Here is a 16,654-nt window from a genome sequence, read left to right on the forward strand (position 1 = left end):
ACTATTACCATTATTAATAACCACACTTTCCTAAATGCACACCATTAATCATCATTGCCAAAATGTTATGTTCTTTTCTTTTTCCACTAAATGGACTATGAAACACACTGATTAAATATGTTTTGTAAAATAATATAACAGGAAAACTATACCTATCTATTACACACAGAATAATGGAAACCAGAGGTAATAATTCCAATCATATCACCCAACAGACACATTTTCTACAAACAATAAAATAGTATACCAGTAAATAGATTTATGTATAGTTTGAATACTTTATTTAAAACAGATAATAGAGCAAACTTATCCAAAGACATTGACTATTTGTTGATGAGGCGCGAATTTCCTTAAATAATAAATATGAAAAATTGCAAAGTGAAGAGGAGTGTGAGCTACACTCGAGCAAGGCGCGTGGAGGTGGAGAGGATGGTTTATAGCACCCAACGGCCATGCATGCGGAATCTTCCTACACTCACTCACTCTCACACGAACACACAAACCAACCTCTCTCTCTCTCTCTCTCTCTCTCTCTCTCTCTTCCTCTGTCCTTCGCCAATATCATCATCAAATCGTATCATACTCTTTCCCTCTTCTTTCTTCTTTTTTCTTTCTTCTTTCACTCACCTCACAACCAACGTTTTTCTGTTCAGTAGAACACGAGAACAATCCCCTGCGGTCGCGTCTTCTCTTCCCTTTCCTACTACTTCGCTCGGCAGATTTATCCATGGCGGTTCCTCCGTCGGTCGCTGCCTCTCCGGCGTCACTCTACGTCGGCGACCTCCATTCTGACGTCTCTGACAGCCACCTCATCGATGTATTCTCCGAGTTCAAGAGCCTTAACTCCGTTCGCGTCTGCAAAGACTCCTCCACCGGCAAATCCCTCTGTTATGGCTACGTCAACTTTGTTTCTCCTCAGGACGGTGTGTTTCGCCTCCATTCACTTTTTCTTCGTTTAGGTTTGACGCAAGTATGCTCCGTTTTCTTTTCATGAAACCTTGATTTTCGTTTGTTTCTAGTTTAATTAATTTCTCGTTATGATATTATATATAAACACGTTGGTTGCATGAAAGAGAGCGACGGCGGTGTGTTGATCGAGATATTTGAGTTTGTTTATCGTGTTACTGAAATGTGTTTGCTATAGCAATTCGTGCAATCGAGACTAAGAATCATACGTTGCTGAATGGAAAAATGATTAGAGTGATGTGGTCGCGTCGCGATCCTGACGCGAGGAAGAGCACTATTGGGAACTTGTTTATTAAGGTATCTGTTAGACAAAGCTTTCTTTTGAAAATTGAAATGGTTAAGGCATTGTTTGGTTCTTGGTTGTTTCTGATGGGATTTTTGCTGAGAGTTTCTTGTGTGTTGGCAGAACATACCGGAATCGATAGATAATGCTGGACTGCAAGATATATTCAAGAAATATGGAAATATTTTGTCCAGCAAAGTTGTCACGTCTGACGATGGGAAGAGTAAAGGATACGGTTTTGTTCAATTTGAATCGGAGGAATCCTCTCATGTTGCTATAGAGAAGATGAATGGCTCTACTGTTGGTGATAAACAGTTGTATGTGAAATTCAGCATTGTATCATCAGTTAATATCTGTAATTTACATTCAATTTCTGTACGCATATTATTTTGTGATGTTAACTATAACCTGGTTATGACGCTTGGCCAGATATGTCGGGAAGTTTGTAAAAAAAAGTGATCGCATATTTCCTGGCGCGGATGCTAGATATACAAACTTGTACATGAAGAATTTGGACTTGGGTATTACAGAAGCAAAATTGAAGGAGAAGTTTTCCTCTTTCGGGAAGATTGTTAGCTTGGCTATTGCAAAGGACCACAATGGGATGCCCAAGGGTTTTGGCTTTGTGAACTATGATAACCCAGATGATGCTAAAAAGGCAATGGAAGGAATGAATGGATCACAATTAGGTAGTTCATGCGCCCTTTTAGGCTTTCTGCAGGGTAATGTCGAAATTTCTTGATGTATAAGTGGTTTTTATTTTTCATAAACAGGTTCTAAGATTCTGTACGTAGCCAGAGCGCAAAAGAAAGCTGAGCGCGAGCAGATCTTGCACCACCAATTTGAGGAGAAACGGAAGGAACAAAAATTGAAATACAAGGTGATTTTCTATGCCATTCTCACATATTTAACTTGTCACTTATGTTTTAGTTGTCTAAAGAGTGTCAACATTTAACTCCAGGGGTCGAACGTTTATGTGAAAAACATTCATGACAATGTAAGTGACGAAGAACTGACGGATCTTTTCAGTGCATGTGGCACTATAACTTCTGCAAAAGTTATGCAAGATGACAAAGGCATATGTAAAGGGTTTGGCTTTGTCAACTTCTCCACTCCTGAGGAGGCTAATAAAGCCGTGAACACTTTTCATGGTAAGCAAGTTAAGTCGATTATGAGGTTGGGTCTGCTCCAGTGTTTAGATAAATATTCCAGCCCTTCTTATGGAATAGGAATGCAAGTGCTTGCTTATATTTATTGGAGTTAGTTTAAAATATACAGTGATCTTAACCTACGAAAATGATTAATGAACATATAACACTAAAATGTAAATTTAAAAGTTGAAAATAGTAATTACATTTTATTAGGTTTTCATGAGTTCAATACTTCATTTTTGCATAGAATATTTTTAATACTTTTCCCCATGTCTCTTACTTTTCATGTATATTTACTATTTATAATATACTGTTCTAATAAATGTAAAAGGATTTACGATTCCAATCGAGATTCCACACCCAAGACTATTTGTCTGCAATGCCTTAATTATGATTAAGTTGATCTTATGTGACACAGGATTCATGTTTCATGGTAAACCACTGTATGTTGCCCTTGCTCAGAGGAAAGAGGACAGGAAAGCACAATTGCAGCTTCAATACACACAGCAAATAGGAGGACTAGCTGGACCTTCGACTACTAATATCCCTGGTGGATACACTCCTTATTATTATGCAGCTACTGGTGCTATTTCACATGTGCCTCCTCGAGCTGGACTGATGTATCATTCTCTTGCATTGAGGCCGGTATGGGGAGCTAATGCCTTTGCACCCCCTGCTATATCATTTCAACAGTCATCTGTTCCCGCAGTGAGTAAAAACTTTGTTTTGTAACCCAATAAATGCTTGTATTTATTCAATTCTTCATGATTTTTTAGAATGGATCATGATCTTTTAGCACGAAGGAACGAAATTGCTACATTCGTTTTACTTAGAAAACTAGTCTTGTCTCAGTGAAAGCTGCAATGAGTCGAATATATGTCTTTCTTTCACAGGTTTCTAACAATAATAGGCACCATAGGCAAAACAGGGGCAGGTTGAATGGGCATTCAGCATCACAGGGAAATACTCAGTCTGGTACTTATTTGCAACAAGGCCAGCAGACTTCTCAGTCAACGATCTCTCCAAGAGACTCAAGTACTCAGCAGGTTTGCCCTTTATTTTTGTTTTCTTTGAGCTCCCTTTTCTGTTTACTTTGCTGTGATAAATGTCATTTCAGGGAACATACTCAACAAATACAGTGGTGCTAGTCCCACTTGTTTTTAGAAACTGAACTTGAAACCAGGACTAGTAAAACAATTGTTGTCTGTTTAGTTTTCAATATAGAACAATTGAAAATAGTTGAATTTTATTTCAATACAAGCCAATCCCTTTCTTTACATGTGTTGAAAGTTCTTATATCTGAAGTTTCTATCTTTTGAAGAGAACCGGACAGCTTAAGTATATACCCAATGGACGCCAGCGTGAAATGGAAAAAGGATCTGGTTCCTCATCCGCTACTTCAAATTCTGGTAGGGGGTCCCAGGGGCCAGAAATGCTGCATAGCTTTCTTGCAGGGGCTGCTCCCGAGCAGCAGAAAGAGATACTCGGAGAGCATCTTTACATGCTTGTTCAGAAACTAAAGGCATAGCAATCTTCTATTCTCTTTTGCTTTTTGTTTTGAAGGTTAGGTTTTTAAATTCTTACAGTGTGATATCTTTGAGCAGCCTAGCCTAGCAGCAAAAATAACAGGTATGCTTTTGGAGATGGACAATGGAGAATTGTTGGTTCTCCTGGAATCGCCGGAGGCTCTTTCCGTGAAGGTGGAAGAAGTTGTGGAAGTGCTTAAGAACACTAAGACCAAAGTGGACGTACTCCGTTCAAATTACCTTTCAGCTGAAGTTGCAGTAAACTAAACACTTCAACCTGATATTTTAGTTTTAGCATAAATCACGAAGGGCCTCCAAAGAACTCAGAAATTTGAGACATGAATTTTGACATCAATGTTTACCTTAGTGTTTCTTCTACACTATATTTCCTAAAGAAAAACAACTTTACGTCTTTTGGCCTTTAGGTTTGACAAAATTTGGTAGTGACGATAAGAATCATGGATAAGTTTGTTTTTGGTTTTTTATTACATGGATTAACTTCGATGAATCTTAGTTTTTTGGTTGCATATGCTATGTAGAATATCTACACATGTAACCAATTTTTCAATCGACTGTAATACGCAAAACCATCAATTTACCTTTGTAATTTGGATTTATCCTTCAGATATTGGCACCCTGCACTCTTCCACCTACCTCAAGCTGTATTGGACTTTCGACATTTCTTTTATGGATCTTTCTCTTGTAATAATTAGATATAGACCATGACCAACTCAATTCCTCAAGTTAGAATAGGGACAACCATACCACTCGACCCTTAACCAAATCCTAAACCTAATTCATACCCATAATCCCTACCATTAAAACCCTAAACCACCTAATTCCAAACTTAAGTCTAACCCTAACCTCAAATCCTACTGCTTAAACTTAAACCATAAACACTAATCCTATCATAACCTTAAACCTATCTACTAAACAGGACAAATTTTCAAAATTAAGGTATTTTGAGCCGTAATTTATAATATATATATATATATATATATATATATATATATATATATATGATAATTTGATTTTTTTCATTTTTTTTAGATTTAAGTAAATAGTCACGAACCTAAAACATAACCATAAATCATAACTCAAGCTATAACTCTAATCTCAACTCTAACCATAAATAATAAATCATGAATCTTTAACCCATACAATAAACATGATAAACCCTATCCCTATGTCTCCACATATCCCTTACAATAATCCTAACCTTAAACACTACCATAACCATGTACTCACTCATTTTTTTTTTCTAGGAAAATAATTTTTGGTTGTTTTATTTTAATATTTTTTAAAAAATGAAGTGATCAAAATAAAGCTACTAGTAAGAAAAAGAATAATTATTATAAAATTATTTAAAATTTGATTTCATATATTTATATTTTTTATTTAGACCTATAAAATTAAAATTATTTTTAAAACAATTATTTTTTTATGATTTATATTTTGTTACAACTCGTTCTAATTTACATGCATTAACATTTTAGTAAGTAACTTGATTTGAATTGTACTTTAAAAATAATATTTTGTTTGATTTTATATTTTAAAGATTTAGTTAAGTAATTTTATTTAAATTTAACTCTAATCCTAAACATAACTTTATTCATAATCCTAAACATACATCTTAACATTGACCCTAAAACTCTAATTCTAACATTAATCTTATACCCTAACTAATAAATCCTAAATCCTAACTTTCAAACATTAAATACTAAACTTTAAACCCTAATCATAAACCATAAACACTAAACAAAACATAACCATAAACCCAACCCATAAGCCATAAATCCCCAATCCTAATTAACCCTAACTTAACTCTAACACATACCTCTAATCCTAACTCAAACACAAACAAACACTACCTTCTAACACTAAATACTAAATCTTAGTCCTTAGTTCTATTTTGTGACCTTTAAACCATAACAATTAATTCTAATATGTAACTCTTAACGTCTATCTTAAACCCTAAAAAATCTCAAATCTCAAACCTCAAACTATAACTTTAACTTTAACTTAAAGCCCCTAACAACATTAAACAATAAACCATAAAACCTAACTTAAATCACAAGTCATAACCTTAAGCCTTAAATTATAAACATTAAACAGTAACCCTTAGACCATAAGCCCTAACCAATAAATCGTAACTCTTAAACCTACTAGTATCTCTTAAACCTAAGCCCCAAACCCTAGGCTTTAAAATTGTAAATCCTAAACAACAACTCTTATACCTTGACTCATAAATCCAAAACCATAAAATCATAACATCATAAATAGGTTTCATTGTTTTTTATTTTGAAAAACTCCTTTCAAACTTAAACCCTAACCCCAAACCGTATCCCATTTCTCTTAATTCCCTATTCCCTAATCCTTAAACCTATAAACCATGATCAACTCAAATCCTCAAGTTTGTATAAGGACAACTAAACCCTACCCCTAAACCATACTACTCCACCCAAATCTTAATTGTAACCTTAATTCTTAAAACTTAATACTAAATCCTAACTATAACCCTAATACTAACCCAAAAGCATAACCCTAACCTAACACTAATCTTAACTTTTCCTAACCCTAAACCCTAAACCCTAATCCTTATATTTACATCCTAACCTTAACCCATAACCCCAAATCTTAACAGTAAATCATATTCTTAACTTTAATCATAACTTAACATTACTATAACCCTAACCTTAACATTAATTATATACATAACCATACTCTCTAAACATTAAATGATAAACCTTAAACTCCAAACTGTAATTATAACTCTAATTTAAATTGATGTCCTTCTACTAAGGGTATAATCTTTTTTAAATAAGTGCAATTATTTGACTTTAGTACAACAAAATGGTATTTACATGGATTTAGTGATCTATTTAAGTTTCCAACGTAAAGAGTTTCGATATAAGAATATAATGGGATACAATTTAATATTTAAACTAATTTTCTTGTATTAGTTGTGAGTGATGATACGTTGGTGATTTAAGAATGATAAATCATATATCAACTTAGTTGTGAAAATTTATATAAATTTTGATGTTTTGGTACAAATATTAATTCAGCATTCACAACTATATCTTAAAGTTTGAAAAAGTATTAATATGTTTGAGATTAAGTTTTCATGATCAAAAGAATTTAAATAAACTTGTTTGTTAAGTGTGTATATATAAAATTTAAAAATAATAAAAATGTAGTTGAAATCATAATAATATTAAAACCTTAGATTAAAAATCTAAAACCTGTTATTACATTAATTATTAACTACAATAATATAAAAGGTTAAATATGTTTTTAGTCCCTATACTTTGGGGCGATTTTTGTTTTAGTCCCTCTTTCAAACTATGGTACAATTTAGTCCTTCAACTTTAGAAAACTCTGGTTTTAGTCCTTTTTACCAAATTTTTTTAACTTTATTTTTTTGTTTCAAGCACGTTTCATTGTAGCATTTGAATTGTTTATACTGTTTGACATATTTTTGCTTCAATGTTAACTGAGAAACACCTTTGAAATAACAAATATAAAGTTAAAAAAAAATTAATAAAAAAGACTAAAAACGAAATTTTCTAAAGGTGAAGGATTAAATTGTATTATAATTTAAAAGAGGGACTAAAACCAAAATCGCTGGTAAAGAATAAAAACATATATTTAACCCTTATAAATGTATAAATATAAGTGCAAGAACACGAGTTAGATGAAAGTTATCGTGTCGTGAGAAAGTTTTCACTATCTCCGCGTTTCAATTAATTCACGTTGCAGAGGTTTAAATTGGCAGCGCCGACATACCACTCCAATTTCTTTCTTCGTTCACCAAAGCCACAACACAGTTTTGCTTTCGCTGAATTTTCGTTACAGAATGGGGAGGAGTAGCGGAAGAGACCGAAGACGAAGAAGATCCGATGAGTCGGAATCCGAGTCACCGTCCGATTCCGACTCGGACCGACGCCATCGTAGCAGTAGCCGCAGGTCTAGGCGTGACTCAGACGGAGATAGGAAGAAGAAGAAGAAATCCTCGATGAACATTACAGAAGAGGAAATCGCGCAGTACATGACCAAAAGGGCCCAATCGAAGGTCTTCATCTAGTTTCCCTATGCCCTTCTTGTCCCTTCACCGTTAGAATTCGCATATTGAATGACTTTCCATTGTTTCAGGCTATGAAAGTGGCAAAAAAGTTGAAAACCAGTACGGTGTCAGGCTATTCCAACGATTCGAATCCGTTCGGTGACTCCAATCTCAATGAGAAGTAAGTTGCTGCCAATTTGACTTTGTTCTTCGTATCTGGTGGTTAAATTAAACTTATTTTTGCGTCACAATACATAAATCTTGAGATAAGTTGTGGTCGCTTTTATAGATTGTAAACCTACACAAATGTTATGTGTAGGTTTGTTTGGCGCAAGAAGATTGAACGCGACGTTTCTCAAGGTGTGTCTATTGATACGTTTTCTGTTAAGGCCGAGAAAAAAAGACAGATAGAAAGGATGGTATGTACTTGAATCCATGAATTTTGTTTGGGTAAAATGTGATATAGGTTCTCAATTTTACCTTAAAATTGATTTTAGATATACTTTATAATCGATAGATTTTCTTCATTGCATATTTTTGTAATTCGCTGAAAGTTAAAGGGATCTATAACACAATTTTCCCTTTTTATTTTAACCGGCATGATACGGGATATATGTTGCATGGTCATTATTTGTTTCTACCTCTGCAACATTTCCTATACACTTGATTTAAAAGCTTTAAAGCGATAATTATATATCGGTATCTTGATACCAATTTGGTTCCTGGACCATGTATGCAAATGATCTCATATATATACTTTTCCCCTTCAATTTAGTTACCTCATTGGGGATGAATGGGAATCTGGTTTGCTTTCGTTATATTAAAATAGGGTTTATGGAAAAGGTCTATGCATGAGCTTGGTTTGGGTGCAATGTCAAGGTTTTTGGGGTCTCTACCACTTTAAATCTCAGATAGAGATTGCTGGTGGGCTTTCCTAAAAATCATAAAATTACTAATATTAATGACATTTATAATTCATAAGTAACAATAAAAACTCATAGATGTCTTAAAGCATACAAGTAAATACCAACAAAAGTCTAATGCAATCTTCCTATACAGGAATCATCAATCATCACCTTCAAAATCCAGGCCTTTATTATTTTACTGCCACTGCAGCTGTAGATCATTTTTGGAATTTCAAATCCCAAACTTAGGTCCCCAAAAAGGCCCAATGTATCTGCGCAAAGCGATTTCTTAGGATCAACATGTAGCGTCACTATTAGGAAATCAATCATATGCCGAAATTCTTGGAATAAAATATTATAACTGTTCATATAAGATTAGTTGATTTATGAGGGTTCTATTGTAGATTATAGGAACATAATAGCATAATTATAGATATTATCAAAAATATAAAATTTTTATTTTTTTATTTTCGTTTTCCTTTTATTTCCTTTCTTTACATGTTATAAAGGGTGACAACGATCTTCTGCTCAACCATTCCTCTCCCTTCTTTTTTTTTTCTATCCTTGTTTCCATGGCTAATGATGCAAATAAACCAGATTCCAACAATTCTTATTCTCTCCATCACTCTGACCATCATGGAATGATTCTTGTTGTCCGCACCTGTTTTTTCACTCCATACACCTTGAGTGTCTATATGGTAAAATTCTTTCTTATTCATACAATAGAGTTTTTTTATGTCTTGCTTATGCTACTAATGTTCATGTTTCTCATTAGTTTTCTCCACGTACCCAAAGATGTGTTTTTCTTGGTTATCCTCTTCTAGTTCAGACAACTCACAAATTATATGATCCTGAAACTCATCAAATCATAATTGGTTATGATGTTTTCCATGTGGATATTTTTCTCTATGAATCCATTGACACTTCCCCAACCACCATAGACCTTGTCATACTTAATATTATTCCTAATAATCTTACTTGGGAGACTCTTTCATGCACTCAACCAACACCTACAAAACTCATCCCTGTCACTTCTATTGCTCTGCTTTCTCATGTGTTGTTCCAGCTGTCTCATGTTCAACCTGCAACTTTAGGTGATTATATTTAGATAACATTTTTTGACCCAATGTCATCTTAATCATATTTTCCAAACAAACAAAGGTACACATAATCTTTGCAATTTTATATCTTATGATTGTTAATTTGTTACACCCCTCAACATCGGTCTTTTATTGCCACTATTACTAATGATATTAAACCTACATGTTATGCTTAAGCTGCTTCTCAGACTCATTGATAAGATGTCATTGAGGCAATGTCATCTGTGTTGGCTGCTTTGGAGGCCGATAATGCTTGGTCTCGAACATCTCTTACTACTGAAAAGTAGGCTATTGGTTGTCATTGGGTTGGGTGTATACAATCAAGCACAAATCCTATGGTTCTCTTGAACGGTATAAGGTGCCCCTAGTTGCAAAGGGATATATACAACTGGAAGGAATTCCGTATCATGACACCTTTTCACCCATTGCTAAAATGGTTACAGTATGCTGCTTATTAGCTTTGGCAGCTGCTCAACATTGATTCTTCATCAACTTGATATCCATAATGCTTTTATTCATGGTGATCTTTCTGAAGAAATCTATGCATCTCTTCCTCCTGGTTTTCATCAATAGGGGAGAATATTATGCGTTGTCTCAGCAAGTCCTTAAAACCCTGGTCTTTGAGATTGAAGTTGTGTTCACAATTGCATTTGTCCTCAATTTCCTACAAAATCAAGGAATTTGACAACCATGACTACAACTGCAACTTAAAAATTTGTACTAAATCTATAGCTGGGAATGGGTTCAATGGATTGAACTAGTCCAATAATAGTAGATATAGTTTTGAATTAAATTGTATTGTGGTGACCCTTTGCGGCTTTGTTCTTTGCTTTCCCAAATTTGTTGGTCCTTTTTTTGGTCATTGATGGCCTAACAGCTAAACGTTCTCACTTCTATGATAACAATATTGCAGGCAGAAATTGAAAAAGTGAAAAAGAGAAGAGAGGAAAGGGCACTCGAGAAAGCTCGGCACGAGGAAGAAATGGTATGTCCTTTCTCATAATTTGTTATTAGTCCATAATTATTGTGTAGTGTTAACCTATTATTAGTTTTGGGCTTGTACTAGTTCTATGGTACTTCATTTTACACTTTACATAAATATAAAGTTATATATAAGTATTACATCAGCCTCTGGGATCTCACGCAATTATATTGTCTCCTTTCTAACTATTTTGTTGAATTTCAACATTTGCCATTTTTATCATGGCACTGTATTTTTGTGTGGTCATATTCTAATATGAAACACCAATCATGTCCTTGCCAATTATGTCCTGTCCTTGTTTTTTGATTTGTTTTTGGGGTTGGGGCACAATGCTGTATGGCTTTTCACTTGGCCCAAATATAGAAATTTTCGAGTCAAGCCTAGGCTTGATTTGTAGACTGTTGATGGAGCATAAACTATGTTATATCATCCTGATTTAACAGATTCTTTCTCCCAGGCACTGTTAGCTAGAGAACGTGCTCGAGCTGAGTTTCAGGACTGGGAAAAAAAAGAAGAAGAGGTACTGTATCTTTAGTTGTTTTTATTTATTTGTTGTTATTTTATATAATATTGTCAGTTTTATTGACTTGGATAATTTAATCTGCAGTTCCATTTTGATCAAAGCAAAGTTAGGTCAGAAATTAGATTGCGTGAAGGGCGTGCCAGACCAATTGATGTCCTAACCAAGCATCTCAACGGCTCTGATGATTTGGATATAGAAATAAATGAACCATATATGGTCTTCAAGGTTATTTTAGAGTTTTTCTTTTCATTTTATTTGTCCTCACTGTTCTAATGTTATATGGTATGACTAAGGATATCCAGATAATATTATTGGACAAGCCACATAATGATTTGATATATGGTGCAGGGTTTGACTGTAAACGAAATGAACGAGCTACGTGATGACATCAAAATGCATCTGGACCTTGACAGGGCAACACCAACTCATGTAGAATATTGGGAGGTATCACCCTGTTTCATTTCCATGGTTCATTATGGGATACTTAATTTATGGGTTCTACCTTATCTATATTATGGCAACAACAAATTGAGGATACTATTTAAACAAAATTTGAGGTGCTTTGGAGCCCAAATGACTTGTTGACTTTCATGACCTTTTCCTGTTTCAGTTAATTTGTATGACTAGTATGGTTGGTATTGTGTTTAAAGTTCAAAGCACATTGTTTAATGTCGTCTTCATGTAGGCACTCCTTCTGGTGTGTGATTGGGAGCTAGCAGAAGTGCGAAAAAAGGATGCGTTTGACCGAGCTAGAGTGCGAGGAGAAGAACCTCCTGCTGAGCTGCTTGCAGAAGAAAGGGGATTGCATTCCAGTGTTGAGCCAGATGTAAAGAGGCTTTTGCAAGGAAAGACACGTGCAGAATTGGAGGCTTTACAAGTTCACATTGAATCAGAAATGCGTTCTGGTACAGCAAAGGTGGTTGAATACTGGGAGGCCATTTTAAAACATCTCCACATTTATAAAGCCAAGGTATTTCTCGTCACATTAATTTCCAATTCTTTTCCATGGCTTTAGGCAATGGTTGGTTTTGACTATTATTAAATTACTCCAAGTACAGGCTTGTTTGAAGGAAATTCATGCTAAATTGCTACGTAAGCATTTGCAATCTCTCGAGAGACCATTGGAGGATGAAGATAAATTGGAGGATGCTAATGTTATGATACCTGACGAGGAGGAAGATACAGAGGATGATATTAAAGGTAAAAGATTTTGTCTGTTATGACATTTAGTTGTACATGAAAAAACTGTTATTTCCAATCATCTCAATTTTCATACTGAAATTTGTTGTTCCTTTTTCTTGCTAGTCCGATCTCTAGATGAATCATTTTCACCAGAACCCATTAGAGGGGAACAAGAAGATGAAGACGAGGCTGGATCATTTTCGCCACAACTGTTGCATGGTGATGAAAGTGAGGAAGCTATTGACCCTGAAGAGGATAGAGCCATGCTGGTAATATTTCTAACCATAATTTTTAATGGTGATCTCCTACTTAATTTAGATATTTTATAACCCTGTACACTTATAGGAGCGGAACCGCAAGGCTGTCTTAGAAGAACAGCAAAGACGAGTTCAGGAAGCAATGATATCAAAGCCAGCTCCTTCTGAAGATAATTTTGAGATGAAGGCTTTAAAAGCTATGGGGGATATGGAAGATGGAGATGCGGTGTTTGGATCTGGTGCTGAAGTGAGCCTGGATTCCCAGGTATAGTATCTTGGCCTTCTATGACATGACAATTACGGAATGTCACATGACATTAACTTGCCCTTTGCTATGATTCTTTGAATTTTTCATCGGTAGAAAAATATGTAGTTATTATTAGATAGGATGCAACATTCTGCAGCTCATTTTTAAAAGGTAGACCAGTTTGTTTTTGTATTAAAAGCTATCTTTTCCTTTTTTTTCTCTATAAATTCCTTAGTTTTCTTTAGAGCTTTTCTCCAAATGTATTTTCCCCAACTTCTATCATTTAGAGTAGAAGAAAAGCTATGGAAAAGTTAGGTGAAACACTACCTAAAGAGTGTGTTATCATGTAGTTAGTACACTCCCTGTGGTATAGTTTCGTATTTTTTAATGAGAAATCGAAAACTTGTTGTTTTTTCTCCTTTAAATTTCCTAATGGTCTGAAAAATGTTGGAGCAGGTTTATTGGTGGCATGACAAATACAGGCCTAGGAAGCCGAAGTATTTCAACCGTGTTCACACTGGATACGAGTGGAACAAATATAATCAGACTCACTATGATCATGACAACCCACCTCCAAAGATTGTGCAAGGATACAAATTTAATATTTTCTATCCTGATCTTGTAGACAAGACAAAAGCCCCAACTTACACCATTGAGAAGGATGGCAGCAATGGGGAGACTTGCATTATAAGATTCCATGCTGGGCCACCGTACGAAGACATAGTAAGTCTATTATCCTTTGTGTTATGAAGGATATTCAGTTTTTAATCAATTTACTTATTTTATTATGTTTTCCATCAGGCTTTCCGCATCGTAAACAAAGAATGGGAATATTCTCACAAGAAGGGTTTTAAGTGCACATTTGAACGTGGAATTCTGCACGTGTACTTTAATTTCAAACGCCACCGCTACCGCAGATAATTTCGCTCAAGGCAATGGTTTACTTTATGTAAAGTTTTTCCTACTAGAAGGGCTACGTGTCTGCTGCCATTTTTAATCGTGAAATTTGTGCCATGGTGCTGGCAGTAGATATAAATGGCCAGGAAGTTTACTACTGAGATTGAGACCAGGAAGAAATTCAAAGGTACTATTAGAGTAAGTAATACCCGCACCGGTTAAAGTCTGATCCAAATCTTATCATGATATTCTAGACTTGATTTAAGGAAATAGTACGGTTATTCCATTGCTATAACTAAATCGAGACCAAGGGTCTTTCCAAACGCTGAGATACTAATTACATGTCTTATTTTTTTATTTTGGTGCACACATTGTTCTCTGAATCCTGTCTGATTTAACTAGGTTTTCCTCATCATTGTAGAAAATCACATTGTCCAACTGTTTTTGTAGAAAAAGTTTATATTGTACCTTGAAAATGGTTGTAATCTCATGAGGTGAAAGAATTTGTACAATTTGATTTTCATTATAACCCTTCTTGCATTTTGTTTATAATATGCTCCTTGTTTTAGAAGGTGCCAGATTTTCGGCTCATGTGATTGCTGATTTTGCATTAAAAAAATTACACTAGGGAACCATTGAATGAGAGCATGTTGAACTGGTAAAAGCTCAAGAAATAAGAATTTAGGTAGCCTTAAAAGAGTAGCGTGTTTGATTTAAGTCAATTCCAATCTCACCCTCACTGGTTATTTGTTGTACGTGATCAAACAGATTCAGACTAATAGGTTTCTATCGGTGAGTAGTGTTATTTGATGTTAAACTTTTCAAATGTATTGATTTTTCACATATCCCCCATCCGCGTATTTGACAAAATAATGGGCGTACATATTCACACTATTGTGTGTTTTTTTATGTGGCAGTGTCATGCTGTTACGGTTACAAGCGTATCTTACATTACTCTCTTAATTAATTGTTTGTCAGTATAAGTTCTGGTTTTTTATCATAGGAATTCTACTCTACAATCAACGTAAGAAACATTATGGATTCTTATTTTAACCAGCGCTTCGATTTTAAGTCTTATAATATAAACGGAGTCAAAAAACAAATATTATTCAACTTAACACGAGATGTTTTGTTTTTGTTAATTAGGTCAACATAATAACAATAAACTGAAAGAAAGTTGAATGAATAAGGATATTGAAAGCAATGGTGCCATACTTTAATATTGATGTTGAATAAGGATCATAGACAGCAACCTTTAACAATCATTGAAGTTGTTGAAGAATCATTGACCACAACTTTTCATAGTTGTTGAAGAATCTAACACCATAGCCTTAAGTGCTGGGAATTAGAATAAAGGCTGAACCAGGAATGACACAACTGACCATGGAATTCCCCAGCTAAGCAAAACATATGGAAAAAATAAAATAAAATGTTAAAAGGATAATCCTCAACAAAATATACAAATACTTTCTTCAACACTTCTATTTTTTAAATACTGTTTTGTGGAGTAAATAGTCTTTTTGAACATGGAAATAAAAGGCCGTGTAAGATTAATCTATAAAACTAATAAAATGTTATAATTACGTATATGAAATATTAAACAAGTTTTAAACTTAATCTGTTATTTTTTTAATTACATGAAAGGTTATTATTTAATTACATTTTATGTTTATTTTTTACTAATTAGTACACTTTCAACCCCCCCCCCCCCTTTTTGTAGTTTTATGGACTACTTTAACTATGTTTTTTTAATTTTAAGGAATAAAAGAACTCTTTAAACATAATTCTATTTTGTATTATTTTCCATAAATTAAAACAAAAATGAAAGAGAACAACTGTTTTGGTCGACTGAAAGAAATGAAATTGATTTAATAAAATGTCATTATTTATTATTATTTGATTTCTTTGAGAAAATTGAAATAAAAAGACATATGGCATAACATTTACGACGTGTTTTCTATTATTTTATTCGAGATTAGCATAAACAACATTCATCGATTTCCTTATCAATTCACCTAACCATTGTTTAAACATCAATAAGTGTACGGTAGCTTTATTTTATTTCATTAAACCCATCATTAAAATATATATGAACACGTATAGTAATGTTTGAATTCGTTAAAAACTGAAATAAAATGCCATTAATCTCATTATTTAAATTGTTTAAAAATTAGATAACCTCATGCATAATATTATTATTATTATTATTATTTTATTTCATTTTTATCCTATATATTTTTTTTCTTTTAGTGTAAAATATAACAATAATTTACATCTCTTCACAAAATTTACGTTTTGTTTGAATTAAACGATGCAAAATGAAATTATATAAAATAAATAGAGTAAGAGAATAACAAAATAAGTAAAAAACTATTTAAATTAAAAAAACGAAAAAAAATATTTCTACCATAATATTATTTTAATTATTTTTATATTTATATTTTATGATTTTTATTATTTTATAAATATTTGAAAATTAAAAAGCAACATAACTAACTAATTATGATTATATTATATATCGATTAAGGTATCAACATGCAAATTTAATAGATTATATTGAGTTTTTGTG

General features: G+C 33.7%; 2 protein-coding genes across 6 annotated transcripts; both read left to right on the plus strand.

The window, feature by feature from the left end:
• Positions 1–513: 513 nt before the first annotated feature.
• LOC106757470 (polyadenylate-binding protein 7) lies at positions 514–4,756 on the plus strand. 4 transcript variants are annotated; one of them, XM_022779249.1, is made up of 11 exons: positions 528–923; positions 1,145–1,263; positions 1,373–1,566; positions 1,679–1,893; positions 1,960–1,971; positions 2,044–2,129; positions 2,211–2,400; positions 2,819–3,108; positions 3,294–3,446; positions 3,722–3,922; positions 4,005–4,756. In XM_022779249.1, exons 1-11 carry the CDS (start codon positions 728–730, stop codon positions 4,191–4,193), a joined length of 1,845 nt encoding a protein of 614 aa, XP_022634970.1. In that variant the 5' UTR covers positions 528–727; the 3' UTR covers positions 4,194–4,756. The 4 variants fall into 4 exon arrangements, with proteins under 4 accessions (XP_014495629.1, XP_022634970.1, XP_022634969.1 ...); XM_022779247.1 differs by lacking the exon at positions 1,960–1,971 and having other exon boundaries at positions 550–574; positions 657–923; positions 1,679–1,938; positions 2,023–2,129; XM_014640143.2 differs by lacking the exon at positions 1,960–1,971 and having other exon boundaries at positions 514–923; positions 1,679–1,938; positions 2,023–2,129.
• Positions 4,757–7,621: 2,865 nt separating this feature from the next.
• LOC106757878 (cactin) lies at positions 7,622–14,928 on the plus strand. 2 transcript variants are annotated; one of them, XM_014640715.2, is made up of 13 exons: positions 7,622–8,001; positions 8,082–8,173; positions 8,312–8,411; positions 10,911–10,982; positions 11,437–11,499; positions 11,587–11,727; positions 11,851–11,946; positions 12,188–12,472; positions 12,561–12,702; positions 12,808–12,953; positions 13,030–13,206; positions 13,645–13,911; positions 13,990–14,928. In XM_014640715.2, the coding sequence occupies exons 1-13, from the start codon at positions 7,786–7,788 to the stop codon at positions 14,107–14,109; spliced, it is 1,917 nt and encodes a 638-aa protein (XP_014496201.1). In that variant the 5' UTR covers positions 7,622–7,785; the 3' UTR covers positions 14,110–14,928. The 2 variants fall into 2 exon arrangements, with proteins under 2 accessions (XP_014496201.1, XP_014496202.1); XM_014640716.2 differs by lacking the exon at positions 7,622–8,001 and having other exon boundaries at positions 8,282–8,411.
• The last annotated feature ends 1,726 nt before the right edge of the window (positions 14,929–16,654 follow it).

The sequence above is a fragment of the Vigna radiata genome, chromosome 3 (assembly GCF_000741045.1).
Source record: "Vigna radiata var. radiata cultivar VC1973A chromosome 3, Vradiata_ver6, whole genome shotgun sequence".
Taxonomy (NCBI): domain Eukaryota; kingdom Viridiplantae; phylum Streptophyta; class Magnoliopsida; order Fabales; family Fabaceae; genus Vigna; species Vigna radiata.

What these genes read in the sequence shown, in the direction of transcription:
- LOC106757470 (XM_014640143.2), top strand. Translation starts at nt 728, where the DNA reads ATGGCGGTTCCTCCGTCGGTCGCTGCCTCTCCGGCGTCACTCTACGTC. An exon ending in AACAGTCATCTGTTCCCGCA is followed by an intron (nt 3,109 to 3,293) that starts GTGAGTAAAAAC and finishes TTTCTTTCACAG; the next exon opens with GTTTCTAACAATAATAGGCA. An exon ending in GAGACTCAAGTACTCAGCAG is followed by an intron (nt 3,447 to 3,721) that starts GTTTGCCCTTTA and finishes TATCTTTTGAAG; the next exon opens with AGAACCGGACAGCTTAAGTA.
- LOC106757878 (XM_014640715.2), top strand. Translation starts at nt 7,786, where the DNA reads ATGGGGAGGAGTAGCGGAAGAGACCGAAGACGAAGAAGATCCGATGAG. An exon ending in CTCATGTAGAATATTGGGAG is followed by an intron (nt 11,947 to 12,187) that starts GTATCACCCTGT and finishes GTCTTCATGTAG; the next exon opens with GCACTCCTTCTGGTGTGTGA. An exon ending in TACAGAGGATGATATTAAAG is followed by an intron (nt 12,703 to 12,807) that starts GTAAAAGATTTT and finishes TTTTCTTGCTAG; the next exon opens with TCCGATCTCTAGATGAATCA.